Source organism: Rattus norvegicus, chromosome 3 (genome assembly GCF_036323735.1).
Source record: "Rattus norvegicus strain BN/NHsdMcwi chromosome 3, GRCr8, whole genome shotgun sequence".
NCBI lineage: Eukaryota > Metazoa > Chordata > Mammalia > Rodentia > Muridae > Rattus > Rattus norvegicus.
The window spans coordinates 28,764,849-28,789,364 of record NC_086021.1 but is presented as its reverse complement, the minus strand read 5'-3'; the positions used below and the strand labels follow the sequence as shown (position 1 = coordinate 28,789,364).

At 51.8% G+C, this 24,516-nt stretch overlaps 2 protein-coding genes across 3 annotated transcripts; one reads left to right on the top strand and one right to left on the bottom strand.

Moving 5' to 3' along the window:
- The first annotated feature begins 225 nt into the window (after window positions 1–225).
- Window positions 226–8,842, top strand: Mamdc4 (MAM domain containing 4). The gene is made up of 29 exons (NM_145768.2): window positions 226–332; window positions 1,716–1,826; window positions 1,898–2,071; window positions 2,159–2,284; window positions 2,447–2,577; window positions 2,662–2,746; window positions 2,864–2,989; window positions 3,175–3,312; window positions 3,398–3,486; window positions 3,577–3,750; window positions 4,170–4,254; window positions 4,339–4,518; window positions 4,624–4,752; window positions 4,841–4,972; window positions 5,078–5,202; window positions 5,283–5,394; window positions 5,518–5,634; window positions 5,708–5,842; window positions 5,952–6,088; window positions 6,162–6,381; window positions 6,471–6,608; window positions 6,692–6,810; window positions 6,904–6,994; window positions 7,114–7,260; window positions 7,366–7,500; window positions 7,596–7,723; window positions 7,799–7,907; window positions 8,282–8,448; window positions 8,577–8,842. The coding sequence occupies exons 1-29, from the start codon at window positions 287–289 to the stop codon at window positions 8,616–8,618; spliced, it is 3,648 nt and encodes a 1,215-aa protein (NP_665711.2). The 5' UTR covers window positions 226–286; the 3' UTR covers window positions 8,619–8,842.
- A 1,023-nt stretch (window positions 8,843–9,865) lies between these two features.
- Edf1 (endothelial differentiation-related factor 1) lies at window positions 9,866–24,459 on the bottom strand. 2 transcript variants are annotated; one of them, XM_063283463.1, is made up of 6 exons: window positions 24,407–24,459; window positions 14,026–15,088; window positions 11,832–11,883; window positions 11,352–11,512; window positions 10,871–10,964; window positions 9,866–10,097 (listed from the first exon to the last, which is right to left on the bottom strand). In XM_063283463.1, the coding sequence occupies exons 2-6, from the start codon at window positions 14,230–14,232 to the stop codon at window positions 10,036–10,038; spliced, it is 576 nt and encodes a 191-aa protein (XP_063139533.1). In that variant the 5' UTR covers window positions 14,233–15,088; window positions 24,407–24,459; the 3' UTR covers window positions 9,866–10,035. The 2 variants fall into 2 exon arrangements, with proteins under 2 accessions (XP_063139533.1, NP_001100027.1); NM_001106557.1 differs by lacking the exon at window positions 24,407–24,459 and having other exon boundaries at window positions 14,026–14,171.
- Window positions 24,460–24,516: the final 57 nt, after the last annotated feature.

Here is a 24,516-nt window from a genome sequence, read left to right as displayed (position 1 = left end):
AGAAACTTTCAGGGGGAAGGGCAGGGTAGGGCAGGGTAGACACACAGGATGGCCAAGAACCGACCTTTGACCAGAATGAGCCAAGCAGAGGCCCCCTTCTAGGGTTACTTTTACAGCTGGATGCTTAGGCTGTCATCATCAGATGGGACCCGGCAAGGAGATGCAAGTATAAAGGAGCCGAGCCCTTCCGGTGAGAACAGCCTGCCGGTGAGGCCACGGCGGACTGAACTGAGAAGTCTCTAGACTGCACAGCTTCGCTTGCACTGGGACACCCTCTAGCCTGGCCATGTGCCTGCCTAGCTGCCTCCTCTCAATCTGGGTCCTATTTATGGGTGAGTAAACTGTTGCCGGATGCTGGTTGGTGTGATGGCAGCCAGAGGAGTCTGTCAGAAGTGGGCCGTCAACAATGGGAACATTCAGAACAAGCCAACAGGGCTGGAGTCGCCCACCTAAATTGTATCCCCTTGTCCTAGAGGAGAGGCCACAGGCCATAGGTGACCATCTCCCTGGCTTTCTGAGCCTTTGCCTGCCTCTCCCATTGTAGAACAGGTACAAGTCCCTTGGTCATCTATCCCTCAGTGTGTCCTCCTTTTTTTCTTTTTTCCCCCGTTTTTGGTTTTTGTTTTTGTTTTAATTTTTTTGGTTCTCCAAGACAGGGTTCCTCTGTGTAATCCTAGCTGTCCTGGAACTAGCTCTGCAGACCAGGTTGGCCTCGAACTTACAGAGAACTGACTGCTTTTGCCTCCCGAGTGCTGAGATTAAAGACCTGTGTCAACATCACCTAGCTCTATGGGTCGGCTTATAGAGCAGGAGGAGCCCTACCGGAAGATCTTCCAGTTCCTAGTCATGTGGGCTCCTTCTTTGTAAGACCCTTTTTCCTGTCCCTGGCAAGCAGGGGCTCTGTGAGGCTAGCAAGGTGGGAGGGTGTTCTGTTGACTTTCAGTGTAGATCCCCTGTGGCAGTTCCTGATAGATGTCAGGTTCCTCCCTATGTGATCCTATAGAGCTGAACTCCAATTGACAAGTCCTCTGGCCTGTCCGGGTCTGGGGCTTCTCTGGATATAGAATTTATACTGCTCAAAATAGCCAGTCAGGGCTGGCAAGATGGCTCAAAAGCGAAATGCATTTGCTGCCAAGCACTGTGGCATTTATTCAGTCCTAGGTCTCACAATGGAAGGAAATCAATGATTCCCGATTCAGTTGACCTCTGACCTTTACCCCTGTTGCATAGCACATATTTGTACACAAATGCAGATATACAGATGTTAAAAAAATAGGCACTTGGGCAGGAGAGATGGCTCAGCGGTTAAGAGCACCCGGACTACTCTTCCAGAGGTCCTGAGTTCAATTCCCAGCAACCACATGGTGGCTCACAACCATCTGTAAAGAGATCCGATGCCCTCTTCTGGTGTATCTGAAGACAGCTACAGTGTACTTATATATAATAAATGAATAAATCTTTTTTTTTAATATTTTATTTATTTATTATATATATGAGTACACTGTAGCTGTCTTCAGACACACCAGAAGAGGGCATCAGATCTCATTACAGATGGTTGTGAGCCACCATGTGGTTGCTGGGATTTGAACTCAGGACCTCGGGAAGAGCAGTCGGTGCCCTTAACCACTGAGCCATCTCTCCAGCCCAAATGAATAAATCTTTAAAAAAAATAAAATAAAATAAAAAATAGGCACTCACCTCACTTATTCTGCCAGCTGCACAGTCTCTAGGCAAGACCTGGGTCCCTGACCACTGCAGAAGCCCCACCGAAGCTACGTGCAACTTTGTGTGTGACTGTGGAGACTGTTCAGATGAGGCTCAGTGTGGTGAGCTGGTCAGGGGGTTGTGGTAGGGAGTGGTAGCATAAAGGCAGACCCCTGACCACTCATTCTCATAGGTTTCCACGGTGCCTCAACTACCCCAAACACCCCCTTCACCTGCAACTTTGAGCAGGATCCCTGTGGCTGGCAGGACATCAGCACCTCGGGCTATCGATGGCTTCGAGACCGGGCAGGGGCAGGGCTGGATAGTTCTGGGCCCCATTCTGACCATACACGTGGCACTGACTTGGGTAAGACCTAGGGAATTCACGTACACTCACCCCCTCCCTCCTGTCTTGGTTTTTTGTCTGGTCTCCTAACCTCTCACCCTGGGCCAGGCTGGTACATGGCTGTGGGAACCCATAGTGGGAAGGAGCCATCTACTGCGACTTTGCGCTCTCCTGTCATGCGTGAGGCAGCCCCCACCTGTGAACTGAGGCTCTGGTACCACACTGACTCTAGAGGTACGCGCTCTGGATCCCTGCGGCCCAAAGCTGAGTAGCTCTGGGAAAGGGCTGGGTGAGGAAAGAGGTGGCTGCAGAAACAGGAGGTTTATCCAAAGTCAGAGCCAGACTGGAGGGAGACACCAAGGGGCTCACGCCTCAGGACCATTCAAAACACTACAGATGTCGCTGAGCTGCGGCTGGATCTGACCCATGGTATGGAGACACTGACTCTATGGCAGAGCTCGGGACCTTGGGGTCCTGGCTGGCAGGAACTAGCAGTGAACACTGGCCGAATCCAGGGTGACTTCAAAGTAAGCAGGGTGGTCTGCCAGGCTGGGCACTGTGGGGAGGGTCTGGGTACTGGACCTTGATCCTAAGGACTGTTCTCTCTCCAGGTGACATTTTCTGCCACTCGAAATGCTACACACAGGGGCGCTGTGGCCTTGGATGACATGGAGTTCTGGGACTGTGGTCTGCCCAGTAAGGACATCATCCTGTCCAAACCTGGGAGACCCCCTTATTGTCCACCTTCCTGAACAGAACACCTCCACCCCAAATCCTGGGTCCAAAGAGAATGTTAACTATTTCCCACTCCAGTCCCTCAGGCCAGGTGTCCCCTGGGGCACCACCACTGCCAGAACAAAGCTTGTGTGGAGCCCCACCAGCTCTGTGACGGTGAAGACAACTGTGGAGACAGTTCTGATGAAGACCCGCTCATCTGCAGTGAGGCTGGGGCCATCTAGGGCCGGGCAGGGTGAGGGATTACAGAATGAGAGGGGGAGACTAGACCTTGACCTCTGAGTCCTTCACTCTGGGTGGGACAGCCAGTGTTTCTCTGGAACCAGGGCCATCTGACTGCAGAAAGCCCTGTTCAGTGGCCCTGATAGCCCCCCACTCCCACTCCTCAGGCCACCACATGGCCACCGACTTTGAGACAGGCCTAGGACCATGGACCCAATTAGAGGGCTGGACACGGAACTTCAGTGCTGGCAGCATGGTGAGCCCTGCCTGGCCCCACCGAGATCACAGCCGGAATAGTGCATATGGTGAGGCCTCCAAGGGACCCCGGCCATGGCCTTTTCCACCCAGGTTCCTCCAATGACTCTGGCCCATATTTGGCCTCTCTCACAGGCTTCTTTCTCGTCTCTGTGGCCAAGCCTGGCACCACTGCTGTCCTCTACAGCCCTGAGTTCCAAGGCTCAGTCTCCTACAACTGCTCGGTGAGATGGGTGTCAGAAAATGAGAAACACTGAGTTGTCCTTCCTGACTGTAGATGCCAGAGACCCCTCACAGCCTTTCTTCTGTTCCAGTTCACCTTCTATTACTACCTGCATGGGTCTGAGGCCAACCAATTCCAGCTCTTTGTGCAGGCACAGGGGCTCAACACCACCCAGCCTCCTGTCCTACTCCGAAGCCGCCATGGAGAGTTGGGGACAGCCTGGGTCAGAGACCGGGTTAACATTCAAAGTGCCCATCCATTTCGGGTGAGGCTGGGCTAGAGGGCAGAATCCAGGGAATCCTGCCTAGAGCACGCACAGGAGTACTCTGGGATTCTTTTTTTTTTTTAAAGATTTATTTATTTATTATATATAAGTACACTGTAGCTGTCTTCAGACACATGAGAAGAGGGCATCAGATCTCATTACGGATGGTTGTAAGCCACCATGTGGTTGCTGGGAATTGAACTCAGGACCTCTGGAAGAGCAGTCAGTGCTCTTAACCACTGAGCCATTCCTCCAGCCCGTACTCTGGGATTCTTTAGTCATTCCTGAAGACTGCTCAGTGGGAAAGCTTGAGAGTGTTGGGAAATTCATGAAGTCTAACAATATAGGGATGGGAAGGGTGCCAGAGGAAAGACAGGACAGAACAGTGCTTGGCATTCCCTAACCCTCCCTGCCCTCAGATCCTTCTTGCTGGGGAGACTGGTCCAGGAGGCTTCGTGGGCCTAGACGACCTTATCATGTCCAACCACTGCATACTTGTTCCAGGTGATCTGCCCAAGGCCCTGCCCTGGCCTGCCCAGCAGGAGCAAGGCTGTCACCTGCTCTGCCCTGACTTTAGTTCCGTTATAGGTATGTCCACCCTGCAGTCATCACTTTCTGGACCTGTGCCATTGGCCCTCTATCCCCAGACATCCATCAAGCGAACCTGTGAGCCAGGACATCTCTCCTGTGACGAGCTGTGTGTGCCCCCGGAGCAGCTGTGTGATTTCCAGCAGCACTGTGCCGAAGGCGAGGATGAAGAGAAGTGTGGTGAGGCCAGTCAGAGCCTGCCTGGGTTGGTTCTTCACGGTTATGGGGCACAGGCAGGCCAGAGAAGGCTTCGCTGCCTTCCAGAGCAGAAGACTGTTGTTGCAGGCACCACGGACTTTGAGTCTGCCTCTGCTGGGGGCTGGGAGGACATCAGTATAGGAAAGCTACAGTGGCAACGGGCTGAAGCCCAGGAGAGCGGGAAGCCTGCCAGGGATACCAACCGGAATGCGCCTGGTGAGGCCCACACTTCCCCACAGAGCCCCTCGGAGGAAGAGTCTGTAAATTACCTGAGCAGTGAGGGGGTACCTTGCTCTTCCCATAGGGCACTTCCTATCTCTGCGGAAGGCCTGGGGGCAGCTACGATCTGAGGCCCGGGCTCTCACACCTGCTCTGGGCCCCTCTGGCCCTCACTGTGAACTCCACATGACTTACTATTTTCACAGTCATCCCCAAGGTATTACCTGCCCCTGGCCCAAGACTGGATCCCTAGGAGCCCCCTGCATGGCAGACAGGGTCTGAGGATGACCCACCCCCCACCCATACTAACTCCCTTGATCAGGCTTCTTGGCACTGGCTGTGGTGGAGAATGGCTTCCGGGAGCTGCTGTGGCAGGCTCCAAGCAGCAGCAGTGGGGGCTGGACACTACAGAAGATTCTTCTTGGGGCACGGCGCCGGCCATTCCAGGTGAGGCTGGCAGTCCAAGATGGGGAATCGGTACCGGGCTAGCCCCTAACTGACAGTCTTTCTCCCCTATCTGCCTAAAGCTGGAGTTCGTCAGTCTGGTGGACTTGGATGGCCCTGGCCAACAGGGGGCTGGGGTGGATAATGTGACCCTGAGAGACTGCAACCCCATGGTGACCACTGAGAGTGACCAAGGTTCTTCCTGCCCATCTCCCTTCCCTACCCAGGAGCTACCACCTAGCCCACCTCTAATCCTGTCTTATAACAGCTGGGGAGGAGGCAGACACTAGTGCTGACCCACCCCCACCCCACCCCCAGAGGTCTCCTGTAACTTTGAACGGGACTCCTGCAGCTGGCACACAGGCCACCTCACAGATGCCCACTGGCACCGTGTAAAAAGCCACGGCTCTCAGTATGACCACACCACCGGCCAAGGTAGGGAATCTCTGAGGCCTGGGAGGGGTCAAACTGACAGCCTTCCTGTAGCTCAGTTTTTTATCCCCTGAAGGTTTTTTCATGTTCCTGGATCCCATGGACCCACCTGCTCGAGGCCAAGGTGCCCTGTTGCTCACAAGACCCCAGGTGCCAGTTGTCCCCAAGGAATGTCTCAGCTTCTGGTACCATCTGCATGGGCCCCAGATTGGTGAGAGCCTCAGAGCTGTCAGAGCCTCTGGGTGATTCCGGTACCCACTACAGCAGCCCAAGGCACTAGGAGTTGGGGGCTGGTCCCTTCAAACTTCACTTCTCTGCAGGGACACTGTGCTTGGCCATGAGGAGGGAGGGGGAGGAAGACACACTACTGTGGTCCCGGTCAGGCACCCACGGCAACCGCTGGCACCAGGCTTGGGTCACTCTTCACCACCAGCTGCAGCCCAGCACCAAGTACCAGGTGAGGGTAGCCTCAGCACTTGGTAGGTGGTGTAGGGTTGGCCCCCCTGCCAATTGTCACTTTCTACCCTCAGTTGCTGTTTGAAGGCCTCCGGGATGGGTACCATGGCACAATGGGCCTGGATGACATGGCTGTGCGGCCTGGCCCCTGCTGGGCCGCCAAGAGATGTTCCTTTGAAGACTCTGACTGTGGCTTCTCCCCAGGGGGCTGGGGGCTGTGGACACGCCAGAATAATGCCTCAGGCCTTGGTCCTTGGGGTCCTTGGATAGACCATACCACAGGGACAGCCCAGGGTACTTGGTCTGGTGGGGATGGGGGTGTGGTGGGGGTGGGTTTACAGAAGGCTGGTACAGGAAGCTGATGCTGGTCTCCCTTCCCCAAGGGCACTACATGGTGGTGGACACCAGCCCAAATTTACTGCCCAAAGGTCATGTGGCCTCTCTGACTTCAGAGGAGCACCCGCCCCTGTCCCGGCCTGCCTGCCTGACCTTCTGGTACCACCTGAGCTTCCACAATCCAGGTGAGGAACCTACAGGAGAGGAGAGCCCCTGCCAGGACTGGGAGCCACCGAGGCATTGGATCTAGTTGGGTTCTGGTGTTTAGGCACCTTGAGGGTCTTCGTGGAAGAGAGCACAAGGCGCCAAGAGCTCAGCATCAGTGGCCATGGTGGATTTGCGTGGCGCCTAGGCAGCGTGAATGTACAGGCTGAGCAGGCCTGGAAGGTAAGTACCTGAGTGGAGAGAAGAAAGCCACCTCACCTTCAAGGTTTGCCGGGACCAGCCTGCAGGATGTGTGGCCGGCTCTGTACCCTGTAGGTAGTGTTTGAGGCTATGGCTTCTGGCGTGGAACATTCCTACATGGCTCTGGATGACATTTCCCTCCAAGATGGGCCCTGTGCTCAGCCAGGTGAGCAGCTTGCTGTGGCCTGAGCAGCACCATTTCTCTACCAAACAACTCTGACTCCTGGCCCTGCCCACGAGTGCTCCTCACTGGGGCAGCTACTGTCACCTTCCAATTCCTTGCAGGGTCCTGTGACTTTGAATCTGGCCTGTGTGGGTGGAGCCACCTGCCTTGGCCTGGTCTGGGTGGGTACAGCTGGGACTGGAGCAGTGGAGCCACTCCATCCCGGTACCCCCGGCCTTCAGTGGACCACACTGTGGGCACAGAAGCAGGTACATACTGGCTGGAGCAGGGCCTGGGCTGGTGCCACCTCACAAAACTGGGCAGTGCTCACCCAGCTTCTCTTGTTAGAGATACCCCCACCCTTTCATCTCCAGGCCACTTCGCTTTCTTTGAAACCAGCGTGCTAGGTCCTGGGGGCCAGGCAGCCTGGCTGCGCAGTGAGCCACTGCCAGCAACTGCAGTCTCCTGCCTCCACTTCTGGTACTACATGGGCTTTCCTGCGCATTTCTGTGAGTGACTGGGCCCTGGGTGTAGGGGACCAGGGGCCCAGGTTGGGCACAAAGGTGTCTCCCAGGGGCCTGACCTGCCTGCTCCCTGCTCTCAGACAAGGGTGAGTTGAGAGTGCTCCTGAGCAGTACCCAAGGACAGCTAGCTGTGTGGCACCGGGGTGGGCACTTGCGGGACCAGTGGCTACAAGTCCAGATTGAAGTGTCCAGCTCTGAGGAGTTCCAGGTGAGGTCCCAGGTGAGCTGCCCTCCCTCCCCTCTTCTGTACCTTCAGATACTCAGATTTAACCTTCTCTATCAGATTGTTTTTGAAGCCACTCTGGGTGGCCAGCCGGCTCTAGGGCCCATTGCCCTTGATGATGTGGAGTACTTGGCTGGACAACACTGCAAGCAACCTACACCTAGCCAGGGTAAGCACTGGCTTCTCGGATGGCCGGACTTGCCCTGACCCTGCCAGGCTTAGGCTGGTGGTCCAGTGAGCTGTAAATGCCCTGCTTGGGAAACCAGCTGAACCAAGACTGTGTTCATGGGCTGGGCATAGGGACTGTATCAGCTTTTACTGTCCCCTCCTGGGCAAGAACTCTCTTGAAGGAACTGCCAAGTTAAGCCAGAGACCACAATGGGTTTGGCAGTCAGTGGCTACTGTCATGCCCAGAGGAAAAGGGGACAGGCTTGCAGCATTGTGCACACACGTCAACAAGGAGGCTGGGGCCTGCAAGCACTGGAGAGGTCAGGCAGCCCTAGGCTCATCTGTGGAGGGTTGAGATGGCCTCTCTGCCCTCAGGTGGAGTGGCAGCACCCGTGTCTGTGCCGGTTGCAGTCGGAGGAGCCCTCCTCCTCTTCCTGTTGCTCCTGGGCCTTGGAGGTTGGCACTGGCTGCAGAAGCAGCACCTCCCCTGCCAAAGTACAGATGCAGCAGCCTCTGGCTTTGACAATATCCTCTTCAATGCGGTAGGAACCCCAAAATGTGGGGAAAGCAGTGGGGGACCAGGACTCGGAAGCAGGGACCCCGCCCCACCCTGTCCAGATCCACACTGCCTTTCGACAGCAGTTGTCCAATATCCCTTCCTTCTTTCTAGGATCAAGTTACCCTCCCAGAATCAATCACCAGTAACCCATAGAGCACTCCAGACAAGGCCTGGCCTGACATGGCAACTCTCACAGCATTCAAACCTCACAGGCACTGGCCTGCCCACCTGCCTGTGGGCCTGGATGTAGGGACCGAGTCATGATTACCTCACCAGGTCTTCCTCTATCTGGTGTCTTTGCCCTCTGGTGTGATGGAGAAGGGTAGAGGAGTCTTTGTACTGTGAATAAATGCTCTACATAGTGAGGGCAACCCAGATGTTTGGGCTGCACTCTGTATATTCTGTGCCCAGCAGGTGGGTGGCCCTCCTAGGGTTTAACCTAACCTAGGACAGAACTCAGAGAGTGGGTGTAGGACCTTTCATTGTCTTTGGTGTAGCTCAGAAATTATTGGACCCTAAGAACCCACCACCCCTGCCAGCAAGGAATGGCCTCTGCTTCTAACTTACCAGGTGGTTCTGTACCCAGTAAGGATAAAGCTACCCCAAAAATGCAGGGTCTTGGGAGTATAAAAGCAACTGGACATGGTACCATGAAACTGGTCTGGTAAGGAGAAATGCTACCAGCTCCAATAAAAACCTGAACAAACCCAGGGCTGCAGATGGTGAAACTGAGGTCACTGGGAATGCCCATCCCCCTTCAGAGCAAGGCACCAGAAGGCAAACTGCACTTCAGCCTTTGGACAGACATGGTGCTGCTACACCCAGTCAGAGGCCTAATGAAGTGAGGGTGACACATCTGTCCCACAATGGTTCCCTTCACGTGATGCCTCAGATGTGGCTTCACTGAGGACTGGGGGCCTTAAGGGCTGTCCTCCAGGGTGAGAGTGGACTACCAGATGCTCCCTTCCTACCCAGGGAAACTAGTCCTCACCATGGATACCATGTGTTTCAAGCTAGGCTCTTGTCTATCCCAAAGTCAGCTGCATGGGAGGAGGTGGTGGGACGTGGCCAGGTGCCACCCTGCATCTTCAGGCATTACAAGGCTCTGAGCAGACAGGGAAAGAACTTTCAAGCTCCCTAGGTCCCTCTGGGGTATGTATCATGAGGGAAGCTCCCTCTGCAGCTGTGGTCAACAGCGAGGAGACATCAGAGTGCCAGGTGCTGCTGCTCTCCAACAGAGCACAGGCCCTTAGAAGGGACAGGAGACAAAGTCTGAGTACATGGACTCCTCCCAGGCCTGAACTCCCTCCCCTCTGCAGCCAGCTGTCCATTGGACAGAAGGCACAGGTTTGCACCCCTGCTGAGGGTCAGAAGGCAGGGAGGAAAAATCCAGGAGGCTATCACTTTCCAAGGTTTTGCTTTGTTTGACAGCAGTTATGGGTTGAGGGGGCACACAGGCCTGACCCCCATGTTCCGTTTGACCATGTGAGGAGACCCACGGCAGTGCTGGTGGTCCTGGGGGACCAGCCAGAAGAGCTCAGCCGGAACCACTGGCTTCGAGGCTTTGTGTTCATTTCGCCTTCGGCCCCTTCTCGATAGGCTTCCCGATGTCCTTCCCCCGGAGCTTGAGGCCTGAAACGAGCCAGCAAGATGCTGACCACTCTGCCACTTCCTGCGCCCACCCAACCTCCCCGGTCTACTCGAGCTTTCCGTCACTCCTGTCCACTCGCCTCACGGGGCCTCCACATACACAGAAGGCTGCTTTCACATCTGACATCAGTGTGGGCCAAGCCTATCAGAAAGGGTTGAGGGCCAGGCTGGGCGTGGTGCTTCATACCAGCAATCCTAGAGCTCAGCAGACTGAGGTAGGAAGACTGATGTGAGTCTGAAGCCAGCCTGAGCTACAGTGAGTCTATATAGAAAATAAAATCTAAGCCAGACGTGGTGGCACACGCCTTTAATCCCAGCACATAGGACACAGAGGCAGGCAGATCTCCGTGAGCTCAAGATCAGCCTGTCTACATAGTTCCAAGACAGCCAGAAAAAAGTTAATAAATATAATAACAATAGTAAATCTAGAAAGACGAGAAGACAAACATCTTGCCCCAGAAGGACTGGAATACTGCATTAGACCTCCATGGAGGTGCATGTAGAAGCAAGCATGTGCCCCCAGGTATCCTGAGCAGTGTGCTGTGGCAGGACACTAGCTACAGAACCCAAGACACCATGTCCTTAGGCTTCTGGAGTCCCGCCAATCCTCAACCCCTCAGGAGGGACTCAGGTGGTATGGCCTGGAGGGGATGAGGGCCGCCTCGAGGGGACGAGGGCCTGCCAGCTCAGCCCTTACCACCCCTTATGGAAGGAAGGGCACTGCCTTGCCCAAAGCTGCTGGGGAAGACACTCACCGATGGCTCTCTCAATTTTGCCCAAAACCTGGTTATTCGGAATGGCCCGTCCACTTTCATAGTCTGCGATGACTTGCGGCTTTTCATTGATTTTCTGAAGAAAAGACGCACCTTAGCCACGCCAACCAAGTGAGATGTGCTGCAGAGCCAGGGGAGCTGCCCAGCCAGGGGAGCTGCCCAGCCGGGGGAGCTGCCCAGCCAGGGGGGCTGCCCAGCCAGGGGAGGTGCCCACAGGCAGGGGAGCTGCCCAGCCAGGGGAGCTGCCCAGCCAGGGGAGGTGCCCACAGGCAGCCGCCTGGGGTCTCCGGTAGCCCCATACACACAGGTCTTGTGCAAGAGAGAGCTTCTCTGACCTGGCTTTCCCAGAGGATTTGGGGAGTGTTAGGGTAAGGTCCCAAAGCCACCATGCAGTGAGCCCACCTTCCCTATGCTGTCTAGGCACCTGTCACTTGTGCCCGCACCAGAGCTGCCGAAGCCTCACCGTGGCCAGGTCCTTCTGCGTCAGGCCTTTGCTCTGCCGGCCCCGCTGGATCACTTTGCCCACCTCCAGGGTCACCCTGTCGTGGTGCAGCTCCTCTGTCTCCCGGTCTAGCTTGGCTGTGTTTTTAGTGATGGAATGCTGCTTGTTCTGGCCAGCAGCCCCTGCAGGCAATGTGAGCGGAACAGAGTGGGGTTTGCAGTCAGCACAGGGGAAAGATTTCAAATGGACACCAGACTGACAGGCCAGGCCCAGCATCTTCCTAGGCCTGAATCTGAACCTTCCCACAGTGGCAGGAAGAAGGTGGGAAGGAACAATCCCACTGATTTCATGCCACCCAGAGCTGTGCCGACAAGTCAAGAATATTTCCTGGCTGCCCAGTCTCTGCTCCTGACAGTTCCCCGGGGTACCTCCACACCATACCATCAGGCAAGCAATTCCACAGCACACCCTTGCTTTGCAAGTGGAAACTTGAGTACCTACATTTTTTGGATGTCTCCACATCTTCTCCTCGTCGCTGAGCTGCTAAGATGGCCTAGAAAGCCAGAAAGCAGTTTTCAATCAAAAAGAGCTTTGGGGGAGCACGGAGTACAATTTAAGCAGCTGTTTACCAAGCACGTGGTGCTAACTAATCTACAAGACTGCTACACAGTGCTAGGTGGAACCGCCCAAACTCAGTACCAGAATGTCCTCTGCCTGGCTCAAGTTTTACTTTTCGTGTTTTTGGTTGGCTCAGGTCAACTTTAGTTCAGACACATACCTAGAAATTTCCAGATAATAAACAATTCATAATTTTAAAATTTTTGTATTTTTTGACAAGTGTGATTCGGTTTCCTATCGTCCCACTGCCTCAGCAGAGACATAAACCACGCCTTTGTGCAGTCGTGTGCACGCAGTGTGTGTGCTGCCTGCCTCTTACTCATTCACCCGTTGATAACGGCCAGGGCACCAAAACAGACTTCATGTTCAAGGAATCATGATGGAGGAGCCTGATGCTACCTAACAGCTCCGTGATTCACATCACTTCAGAGTATCATCGAGATAATGTATCACTTCACACCATCCCTAAAAGAAGGGTGCATATAGGACCCCAAGAAACCACACTGGCACGACTCCTTTTACAGCTGTTCTTTTCAACCATTACTTGTGACTTTTTTTAATGTATTTATTTTTATTTTACACATGAGTGTTTGCCTGCATAGATATCTATGTATCCCATGCATACAGCGTCCATACAGCGTCCAGAAGAGGGTTTTGGATTCCTCCAGGCCTGGAGTTCCTGGTAGGTATGAACCACCATGTCGATGCTGGCACGTGACCTTGAATCTGCAAGAGCAGCAAGTGCGTTTCTCCATGGAGCCATCTCTTCACCCTTGTTACTATTTCTTATTGTGCCTAATTTATAAACTTCTTCATGGGTAGATATGAGTGGAAAACACATACTACATAGAGCATCCAGCACGACTCACAGTTTCAGGCATCCACTGAGCAGCCTCAGGATGCGTCTGAGAAATAGGGGTACACTGTACACATATATCTAGATAGCGTGCATTGAACTACGGATAAAAGAACCAACTCACTTCTACACGAGACAGGCGTGAGCTGGGTGGTGACCCAGGACCCTTAGAAGGCTCAGATTCTTAGTACTAGATACACAGGACCCAGGATTCAATATCAGCACCACACACATACACACACACAAAACACACACTACAAGCTATCAGGTTCTTTATTGGAAATCGAGCTCTTCCAATAAAGTTCTCTTCTAAACTCTGCTACAAAACAGAAAGGTGTGGAATACTAGCCTGGCTTCCTCTGCCTTTATGGTTCCAAATGAGAGAAACACACCCCACAGAACCCTGTAGTCTCCCTGGAAGCAAGACCACTAATGGTGATGCCCAGGCCACAGTCACTGACTATTAACATACTGCTTCAGAAAAGTGGCTTGTGAGCCAGTCTCTACGTATTATGTTCAGACTTTCTACAAACATAAGGATGATTCCAAATGCTCCTGAAAAGAAGAGGATTGTGGATTTGGCTTTGACCATGCAGCAAAACCCAGATCTGGTCAGTCCTACTTATTAGCACATCACAGCTTCCAGGGGGACGAAGCAGAGTGCACCCATGGAGAGGATACCAGGCCATGGAAGACCACCAATGCATCAGACAGCACTCTTCATAGGCTGACATCGCCTGGGTGGGCATCATGGGCAGGAAGCCACCGGTGATACCAGCACAGGATACCAGGTAAGGACTTACGAGGTAAGGACAAAATCTTCAGCAGAACTGCCCCTACCCCGGTTCCCAAGTTTCCTGCGCCAGATGCCCATGCTCCCCACCCCACATATGGTGATCAGCCAGGTTCTCTGACCTACACTTGCACCTGTTCTCAACCCTGTTTCCATCTCCACCCAGGTCCCCACCCAGGCCTGTCCCAGTCCAGAGCCCAGGCCACATTCCCATCCCCCTGCCCTGCCCTTTGCCCCAACTTCCCCAGGTCAGCTGCCCTCTACCTGTCTTTTCCCGTCCTCGGTCCCCACCTGTTGTCCCCCAAGGTTCCCACCCTCATCCGATCCGTTCGTGTCCCCACCCACTGCCGGATTCCCCGGCTCGGCCCAGCGACCGCAGCGCGCCGTGCGGCCCTGCAGCTTCCCGCCGCCCCCCGCTGGCTGGGCACCTGCTTAGACTTGGCCTGTGCGGCCGTGGGGCCCTTCTTGCGCAGCACCGTCACGGTGTCCCAGTCACTCTCGGCCATGACGCGGCGGGGGCGGCGGTCTGTCCGGCGGCTCTGGCAGCTGCTCGAGACCCGGCGCGGCGACGCGAGGTCCCTTCGTCGCCTCCCCGCTTCCGGCGCCTGAGCCGCGGTCCCGCCCCTGGTTCCCATTGGCCGGTGGTTCCGGGAGCCGGCACTTCCCGAGCCCTGCAGCCAATCCGCTCCCGGCTAGTCTAGAGACCCACGGGGGCTGCCCGCGGGCGGCGCGCGGAGGGCGACGCCTGTTCGTCGCCACGGATCTCGTCTTCTGTCGGTGTGGCTGCGCCAGGCGGGGCTCCAGGGCTGGGAGGAGTGTGGAGACCGAAGGGAGCGGAGAGTGAGGGATCCTAAAGGAGAGAAGAGCGGAGGGGGCCTGGAGAGCAGACGGGAGGACATAAGAGAGTGGAGGACCCCGAGGAAAAGGACAGGAGAGAGCAGAACCGTAGTAAATAAGAGTGGGAACCCGGAAGAGAGCTGGCGTGGAGAGGGAGCACGGGAATCTGCGAGGAGAGTAGGGGTCAGAGAGAGGGGCGCTGGAGACCTACACACACGCCATGCTGGCTCAGGTGCTGTACAGGTGGAGAGAAGGTAGTACAGATCCTACTGATCGCAGTCGGTATCCACCACCTTACTTCTGGAGAATCTGAGCCGGCGTCCCCCACACCAGTGGGTACACACCTGTCTCCCAGGGCACGCCTTAGGGGACCCCAAGTTAGAATTCTCCCAGGTTCTGTTGTGCTGTAGCTTTGCATTATAACAGCAGTTTGAAGTTCTGTTCCTTTGGAGGTGCGCTCAAGGAGAGAAACAGCAGTTGGCAAATATTGTGGGGCCAGAAACGTGTGAACTATACATGGCTTCTTTGGAATACATAGAAACAAAATTACTTTAAAAATAAACAGCTTTGGGCTGGAGAGATGGCTTAGTGGTTAAGAGCACTGACTGCTCGCTCTTCCGGAGGTCCTGAGTTCAAATTCCAGCTGACAACCATCTGTAATGAGATTCAATGCCCGCTTCTGGTGTGTCTGAAGACAGTTACAGTGTATTTACATATAATAAAGAAATCTTTAAAAATCAACAACTCAGAGGTCAGCTTAGTCTACCGAACAAGTTCCAGGACAGCCAGGGCTACACAGAGAAACCATGTCCCAAAAGTAAACACAAACACCCCATAAATATAAAAATGAAAATAAACAACTCAAAAAAAAAAAAAAAAAAAGGGCCTGGAGACATGGCTCAACGATTAAGAGCACTGACTGCTCTTCTAAAGGTCCTGAGTTCAATTCCCAGCAACTACATGGTGGCTCACAACCATCTGTGTAAGGAATCCTATGCCTTCTTCTGCTGTGTCTGAAGACAGCTACAGTGTGCTCATATACACTAATTAATTAATAACTTACTTTTGCAACACCTGTATTTGCCAGGTGGAGATATGAGGATCAGAACTTCAAGTTTATCTTTAGCTACAAAGCAAGTCTGAGGCCATCTAGGGCCACATGAAACCCTTCTTGGGGAGGAAAACAAAATAATTATAGAAGGGCATAAGTGGTTGATTTGCTGCTCTCACAGAGGACCTGAGACCAGCAGGTTGTAACTCCAGCTCCAGGGCGACTGACGCCCTCTTCTGGTCTCTGAGGCACTAGGCACACAGTTGGTGTACAGAGGCAAAATGTCCATACACATAAAACAAGATGGAGCGCGCACGCGCGCGCACACACACACACACACACACACACACACACACACACACACACACACACACGTGCGCTCGCGCGCGGCAGTGGTGCTTTTGTTTCTTTGTTTTTTGTTTTTTTTTAAAGACCTGGAAGTCACTCTCTGGACTGGCTAGTCTGGAACTCATAAAGATCTGACACGGTATACATGATATGCATAGACTGACATGCAGACAAAACATCCATAAAGAGAACATGAAAGGTTTAAAATGTGTGGTGGTTTTTTTTTTTTTTGATACAGGGTCTCACTATGCAACTTTTGCTGGCATGAATTTGATATGTAGTCCAGGCTGGCCTAAAAAAAAATCACAGAGGGTGAATCACCACCACTCCTAGCTAAAATTTTTTTAAAATAAATTTAACTATAAGCTACAGAAATATGTTTTTTTTTCTATTGATGTGTATTTGTTTTCAATTTGAGGAGGGAAGGTATGTATGGAAATCAGAGGACAACTTTTAGATTTTATGTTTATCTGTAGGGATGTTATGCCTGCATATGTGTGTACCACACGTGTGCCTGTGCAGACCAGAAGGAGGCATCGGATCACCTGGAGGCTGATCACGGTGGCGCATGCCTTCATGCCCTGCACTTGGAAGACAGAGGCAGGTGGATCTCTAGGAGTGCCAGATCAGTCAGATTCACAGCGAGATCCTGTCTCCAAAAAAAGTGGTGATAATATAAAACTTTATATAAATTATATGCATATAAATATATTCTATACCTAATGTGTGCATATAAATCATATATGTGTATAATTTATATGTATATAAATTATAACTATGTCTATATATTTTATAAATATAACATTTATGAAACCATATGAACTGTGTGCCTCTCTCGGTTTTGTCTGCTGTCTTTAGCTTCGTTCTCTTGACTGCCTTCTCACTAGTTTGGCAGAATTCCTCCCTAAGAGGATGATGCAGACATTTCCCAAGGGTTCACCCAAGTTTCTCCATCTTGAGAAAATTCAAAACATCTCACTGATGAGCTCACTGGTAACACACACTACAGGATTGGTCCCTGAAACAAGAATTCTTTTTTTTTTTTTTTTTTTTTTGTGGTTCTTTTTTTCGGAGCTGGGGACCAAACCCAGGGCCTTGCGCTTCCTAGGTAAGCACTCTACCACTGAGCTAAATCCCCAGCCCCGAAACAAGAATTCTAATAAATACAATTCTGTCCATGAATGGTAAAAGATCTTTTGGCTGCTCTGTGGTTTGAGGACAGGGTCTCATTATGTAGCTCAGTCTGGCCTGGAACTCAGGTCCTCCTCTCTCAGCCTCCAGAGTGGTGGGAACCCAGGTGAGCGGCTGGCTGGTGGGAGTGTTTCTTTTCTTTTAAATGTTGCATTTATTTTGTGGGTGCATTCATGTGTGGGTGGGCGGCTTCGCAGGAGTAGTGAGACATGCTTCAGAGGACAACTTTTGAGAGTCAGTTCTCTTCCGCCATGTGGGACCTTAGAGATAGACCTCAGGTCATCGGGCTGGGCGTCGAGTACCTTAGCTCTCAGAACTGCCTCACCAGCCTGAGAGGTTTCATTCTACTCAAGTGGGGATCGGGGGAGGGATCAATTCTTTTTAAATTTTGCACCTTGGATGATTGGTTGGGAAAGACTTCCTGTGAGTCCTGCATCTTTTGAAAAGGTCTCTGCAAAGAGGTGTCCTGAAGTGCGACGCCACTGTCCCAATACTCCCATCATCCCAGTGGGGACAAAGCTTGATCTTAGGGATGATAAAGACACAACTGAGATGCTGAAGGAGAAGAAACAGACTCCTATCATCTACCTGCAGGGGCTAGCCATGGTAAATAAAAGACCTATGCTGTCAAATACCCGGAGTGTTCATCAGTCACACGACGACGAAGCCTCAAAGCCAGTGTTGGATGAAGCTATCCTAGCGGTTATCTGACTGCAAATGCCTGTTGCTGTAAATGGTTGAGCCTCTCATTCTTGGTCCTGTCCCTGGACCTTTGTACCCTTTGTTCAAAAGCATCGGAACCTTTGCACGTGATGCCGAGGTTTTGTTACAGATATTTTTTATAGAGCCACTTTGAACTAATGAACCAGTCAATAATTTTAAGGTTCTGTTTTAAATGTAAGAATTCCAACTTACAGTCTATTAAAATTCAGCTGTAAAATGAAAATAAACAAAAACAAAACAACAAAGAAAAAGACTCAACTCTGCCAACTCTTCTCCTTCACTTCCAGGTAACTCGAGAATCCAAGCAGCGTGAGGCATCCTTAGAAAATATCCCTGACTGTAAACCACCTTAACCATTCCCTATTAGTTGTGGACCATATATACAACGGTTACTCCAAATGGCTTCACCCCATGAAGTGAAACGAGAAAGGAGCTCGGGTCAGTTGATCCTGTAGGTTTTCTTGTGTCCTCCACCTCAATGACTCCTTCTAACTGGAGGGATCAAGTGTGAGGAGGACGAGGGAAAGAAAACTGGATGACAGAGCTGTAGTCAGTAGAAGGAGCCTCTCTGGGACAAGATAAAAGCCCAGGGCAGTGGAGACTCCCCGAAATCTATGAGGGTGAGCCTAGCAAAGACCCCTAGCAATAGGGGGTATGGATCTGAAATGGCCATCTTTTCTAATGGCAAGACTTCAGATGAAGGGATGGGATCGCCGACCCAGCCACAAAACCTTACACTCGCAAGTTTTCCTGCACACCAAGGTGTGCACTCCTAATAGTGCCACTCCCTATGGGCCGAGCCTTCAAACATATGAGTCTATGGGGGCCATACCTATTCAAACCATACCAAAGGGACAAAACCAACCCACCAAAACAAAACAAAACAAAACACCCAAAACCTGAAAAGAGAAACCAGACTAAACTGTTATTTCAAAAATCGGTTAAGGGCCAGGCAGTGGTGGCATAAGCCTTTAATCCCAGCATCCAAGAAGTGAAAGAGGTGGATCTCTTGTGAGTTTGAAGCCAGCCTGGTCTACAGAATGAGTTTCAGGACCAGCAAAGCTACGAAAAGAAACCCCCTTGGAAAAACCTAAACAAAACAAAGTACCGGTCTGTTTGGTTTAAATTCCACTCTTATCTTGCTTCCTGTATAGCTGACGCTCCTGGGCGAGCTTGCCTCCTCCTGAGTTCTGGGCTACATGGCATGCACTGCCGTGCCTGGCAGGATGAATGTTTAACCCACCATAAAGTTTATGAAGGTGCAGATGAAGTTCCAGGATGGGGGTGGAGCTGGCCGAGTGCTACTGTGCTTCTCCACTACACCCTGTGAACCGCTGCCAGCTGCGGGACGTGCTGTGAGAAGGAGAGGCAGGCTCACGGGAAGGAATGGCCACAGTAAGCGTTGTGCTAGCTCAAAGAGTTTGTCAGGGTGGCCTAACATCTGAGGAAGCAGAAGACTGTTCAAGTTTCAGGGCCAGAGCCAGAGGCTCCATTTTGGCCTGTTGTTTGTCCCAGGGCATAAGGACTGAGTGGATGCTAGTGCTCTGTGAACTTTTTCTGGGAGACATATAGAGGTGCCTACTCTCCCCAAATAAGGCACCAACAATGGCTGGAAGTACAATGCTACTAAAATCCAGCTTGGCAAACCAATGAGTTTATTGGGTATTTACAAAGCACGGGTGAGTGGTTACTTAGAGGAACAAATCCCAAAGCATCTGTAAGAGTCTCACCCCCGCACAGATGTGGACTTCCTTATGGCTGTATAAATGGAGTCTCCCTTTCAGTGAGCCTTCCGAGTTGTATACTCTAGCACTTCCTGAGAACAAAGACTATGACTATCTGGGACAGAACTGCACACATCTGGCAGGGGGTGAAGGAAGGAGGGGCTGAGATCGCAGGCCCTTTCTTCTCTGAGGAGCACTGTGAATAGTCACGGCTACTTCTGATGCTGGCGGTAAATGCTTGGAGGACAGCATCTCACAGTAATAGGAGTTCCTGTGGAGAATGTGGTATGGAGGGCAGGGACACCCAGCCACAGGCAGACAGGAGACCCTGGGACCTCTTACGCGTTGAGATTACTGCTGTGCATCACGACACAGCAGCATTCCAGACTTGTGGCTGTCTGGCCTTGGGCAGGCGACTCCAGTAGCTAGGTCTGAGTGTGAGGAGAACTGGTGCAGATGGGTGGGTCACAGCGAAGCCCTGTGGCATCCCGGTCACCTGATGCCAAAATCCTGCCCACAGCCCATTCAGTGCTCCCACTCCACTTCCCTCTCCAGCCAGCAGGTGGCATACTTGCTGTCTTCTGGGAAGGTAGGAAGATTGATGCTTTCATCTGACAGGTTGAAGGATGGAACCGGGCCCTGGACCACGTGGGCCACAGTCAGAAATGCTTCCATTACATCATGTACAGATCGTGAGAACTCAGGATCACCAGAAAAGACAGCAGCTTCAGCCTGAGGCTCTAAGCCCTGAAGAAGGGCCACGGCAAACACAGTGAGGGTGGTAGTGTTTGATGCAAAGGTTTGAGGCCAGGCTGGGCCTTTATCTCTGCCTGGAGTTGGTGGCATGTGTGCTGAAGAGGGTTGAGATGACATACTGAAGTAGGTTGGAACCTCACTTGCTGGGGTGGGTGTGGTGATTGGACAGGACAAGTACGGGCCAGAACATGCGCGTGGAGGTCAGAGCACAACCTTGTGTGTCTTCCCTCACCTTACACCTTGAGACAGGGTCTCGTGTTTGACGCTGCTAGCTGAGGCTGGGCTAGCTGGTTTGTAAGCGTCTAGTACTTCTCATCTCTACCTCCTATCTGCATGCTGGGACTACAGAGGTGAGCTATTACAGCTGGCATTGCATGGGTCCCGGGTATCTGAACTCAGGTCCTCCCACATGTACAGCAAACATCTTACTCATTAAGCCATACTGGACTCATCATTTACCCTGCATTTCGATGCCCCCAAAGACTACTACCCCATTCCTGCTGTCAGGAGGCAGTCTACACTGGTCTAAAATACTCACTGTGAAGTGAAAATCACTGCCTCATGCACCCCTAGAATGACCCCAGGAACTATCCAGGAAGGTCCTCAAGTCTCTTGTATCCCCTGGGCAGCTGCATTGATGCAGGTGACTTGTGGCTTAATACTAGCATGGGCCTTTCTGGAAAAGCTATAGTCGGCTGACTGCAGAGTGTGGAAACTGCCTTCTTTCAGAAGCAAGCACAAGGCTGGCCTTTAGATGCCCAAGGAAAAGGAACACAGGAGTAAACTCTTGAGGTGAGCAGACATGACACCTCTGGGACCACCATCAACACCAGAGAAACATACTCTTCAGGATACTGTGAGGGAAACAACTCAGTCTTTCTGTCTCCTGGTCCCTTGCACAAACTGGGCTCTGTCCCGAGAGGCAGACTATCTGACATGAGGTGAGGGATTCCCAAGGAGCAGCCCATCCTGGAGTTCTGAGTGAGTGATCAGAACCAGGTACCCATGCATGAGCCACACCCAAGAGGCAAGAACAGCAAAAGATAGCAGGGACTCACACTGCTTGGGCCATTGTTTGCTCTAAGAAGCCTTCAGGCAGAGTTGGGGCACTGGAGTGGGAGGTCACCTAGTGTCCTAGACTCGGCTAAGTCAGGGCAGCTGGTGTCAAGTCCATGGTTCCCTCAGCTGTGACCCATAGCAGCAGCTTTCTCTTCAGTATCCTGGCACCTGGGTACAGCCACAGGCCTCCAGGTCCTGCTGTCAGTGGTTCTTGGCTGATCCCAGTTCTCAGGGAGTGAGCAGGTGCTGTGTCTGTCCTCCTGAGTCTGCCCAAGGGACACCCCAACCTCTGCCTGGCCCTCAGTGGCTGTCTTGCTGAGTAACTTTTGCTTTCTTTTTAGCAGGAAGAAACCCACATGGGGATCCCCTGAGTTGTCCAACAATCACAGTGACTCACCCATTTCCCAGCCAGTGAGTGAGGTGAGTCCCCAGGATGTCACCCAATTCTGTACTGGTGGGTGGGGCAGGGAGAGCACACTGCTCCCAACCCCCCATCTCTCGACCTGGTGTAATCCTGCAGACCAGTCCCCTCCCTTCCCCTCTTCCAGAGAGTATACATAAAGTCTCCAAGTAGAAAAGTCTAAAGTGACACTTTTGTGGCAGCAGGTACTGCACTGGTAGGCTATGGTTAAGGTTGCTATGGTAATGCCAGTGTCTGGTTCTGTTGCCTTTAAGGACTGTGGAGACCGAGTTGCTGATGAAATCTTTGGTGGCTGTGGGAGAGGGGAGGTCTGGAGGATGGAGCACAGTGCTCTGCTGCGAATGAGAGAGCTTACTTTCAGGCTAGGCTGCCAGCTCCTCAGGCCCCTCAGGAAATCCCTCCTCCCACTGGTAGAGAAGACTGTGCAGCTATGGACGCACTGGTGTGAATAAGCCCCACCGCTGCTCGGAGGCAAAGGCTCCAGGAAGCCGTGACCCAGCAGCTGCCTGAGCTTTGGCAGAAGAGGACAACTTTGCTGTCGCACTGTGGAATTCCTGATTCAGTTAGGGGAATTCCAACTCCTTCCGCAGCAGGGGCACAGTCAGTGCAGTTGGATCAGCAGCGCCTGCTGTAAGCAGCTTTTGTCCCCTGAACAGTTTTCATAGCTGCAGGATCTCGCTTGGACTCCCTCAGCTCCTGAATCCTTGCATTCTTCATTAAACTGCTACCGGAGTTATTAGGGTCAGAGCCTGTTTTGGTGTCCCTAACAAGCCATACTCCATCATTTGTTCTCAATAAGCCAATTAGAGGGGAAATTTACCAGTGTAAAGCAGAAAAGATCTAGTCAATGTGTCCACGTTAAAAAGAAAAATAAGGAGATTCCATGACACAGCCTGCACCACATCTACCTTCAGGGTCCTGGATGATGTCATTAACTTCAAGTACAGGCCAAAGGAATGCATCACTAAGTAGGTTGGGTCAAGGTGTGGTCCAGCCCATCACTGACCTATCATTGTCTCAGCAACACTAGCCTGCAAGATGGCCCCAAGTTACACATCTCTTCCCAGGAGACAAGTTTCTCCCTTGGTTGGCCCAAGGTTTCAGCCTTCTTTCTCCTGAGACTCCTGGAGAATAATTCAGTTTCCTGGGGTACATTGTTTCAAGAGTCTGTTTGCCACAGAGAAGAACATAAGTATCTCTTAAAGTCAGGTGCAGAATGAATGCAGGCAAGACACAGTGGGTAGAGTGCAGAGGTGTTCATCCTTAGACACTAACTTAACAGCTACAAACATTGGGATGCTATCCTGAGTTGCATGCTGGGGTTGGATACACCTGATGCAGAAGATGATGAGGTCAAAATACTTTGTGTGTGTGTGTGTGTGTGTGTGGTGTTGTGAATACTGTGGCATGTGTGTAGTGTATGTGATGTCTAGAAATATGTCAGCAGTTTTACACACACACACACACACACACACACACACACACACACACACACACACATGCTCACACACACTGCTTCTTTTTGCAGGGAGAGATGGCCCAGGAGTTAAGAGCTCTTGCAGAGATCTGAAGTTTGGTTCCCAGCTCACAAGAGCCTATAACTCTTGCTCTAAGAGATACAATGGCCTCTTTGTATGGAATCCCTGGACACTTTACTCACGTGCACAGACATACCTACTCATCAATAAAATATTTTTAAAAATAATTTTTAAAAGGACTGCAGGGATGAGACTAGACAATTGTCAGAAGTGTGCCAATCTACATGGTTAGGTAGACTTAAGTCTCCAAACATACGCTTTTCTGGAGGACATTTGCCTGTCCAAGTGGTTGAAGGTGCTAGTTTAAAAACCTTTTTATTAGCCAGGCAGTGGTAGCACATGCCTTTAACTATGCCTAGCACATGCCTAGAACTCTGGAGCCAGAGGCAGGTAGACCTCTGTGAGTTTGAGGCCAGCCTGGTCTATGAAGGGAATCCAGAATAGCCAGGGATACACAGAGAAACCCTGCTTCAAAATACCAAACCAAAAAAACCCCTTTCTATTGGTTGTTTGTGCATTTCATTTACATCATGCACCCCAATCCCACTAATCTCCCCCTCCCTTTGTACCTGCCTTTCATCCTTGCAACCTCTCCCACAACAGAGGGGAAAAAAATCTCATCGCGGAAGCTGTAGTATGTCATGTCACAGTGTGTCCCATATATACCCTTTTGTCCACACTTCTTTGCTTGCAAACATTCATAGCAATGTTAATTCTTTAAAGTTTTTTTTTTTTTTTCGGAGCTGAGGACCGAACCCGGGGCCTTGCACTTGCTAGGCAAGCACTCTACCACTGAGTTAAAATCCCCAACCCCAACTGTTTGTTTTTTTTTTTCTGTTTAAGTTTTTTTTTTTTTTTAAAGATTTATTTAATGAGTACACTGTAGCTGTCCTCAGACACACCAGAAGAGGGCATCGGATCCCACCACAGATGGTTGTGAGCCACCATGTGGTTGCTGGGATTTGAACTCAGGACCTCTGGAAGAGCAGCCAGTGCTCTTAACCTCTGAGCCATCTCTCCAGCCCTCTGTTTAAGTTTTAAAATTACATTTATTCGTCTATTTGTGTGTGTTATTAAACAATGTATAAGTCACTGCTTTCCTTCCACTGTGTGGACCCAGAGATCAAACTCGAGTTACATTTGTTGGCAAAAAATACTCACTGACGTCCACGAGCACCAAGTAACAGAGCGACCGCAACTGTCCCAGGAGGGCCTATACAAATCAGGAGTGGCTCAAGCTAGCTAGGCTAGAAAGCCGGCGCCACGTTGAC

What these genes read in the sequence shown, in the direction of transcription:
- Edf1 (XM_063283463.1), bottom strand. Translation starts at nt 14,232, where the DNA reads ATGGGAACCAGGGGCGGGACCGCGGCTCAGGCGCCGGAAGCGGGGAGG. An exon ending in CACAGGCCAAGTCTAAGCAG is followed by an intron (nt 11,884 to 14,025) that starts GTGCCCAGCCAG and finishes CTGGCTTTCTAG; the next exon opens with GCCATCTTAGCAGCTCAGCG. An exon ending in CGCAGAAGGACCTGGCCACG is followed by an intron (nt 10,965 to 11,351) that starts GTGAGGCTTCGG and finishes TCTTTTCTTCAG; the next exon opens with AAAATCAATGAAAAGCCGCA.
- Mamdc4 (NM_145768.2), top strand. Translation starts at nt 287, where the DNA reads ATGTGCCTGCCTAGCTGCCTCCTCTCAATCTGGGTCCTATTTATGG. An exon ending in TTCAGATGAGGCTCAGTGTG is followed by an intron (nt 1,827 to 1,897) that starts GTGAGCTGGTCA and finishes TCATTCTCATAG; the next exon opens with GTTTCCACGGTGCCTCAACT. An exon ending in TCTGCATGGGCCCCAGATTG is followed by an intron (nt 5,843 to 5,951) that starts GTGAGAGCCTCA and finishes ACTTCTCTGCAG; the next exon opens with GGACACTGTGCTTGGCCATG.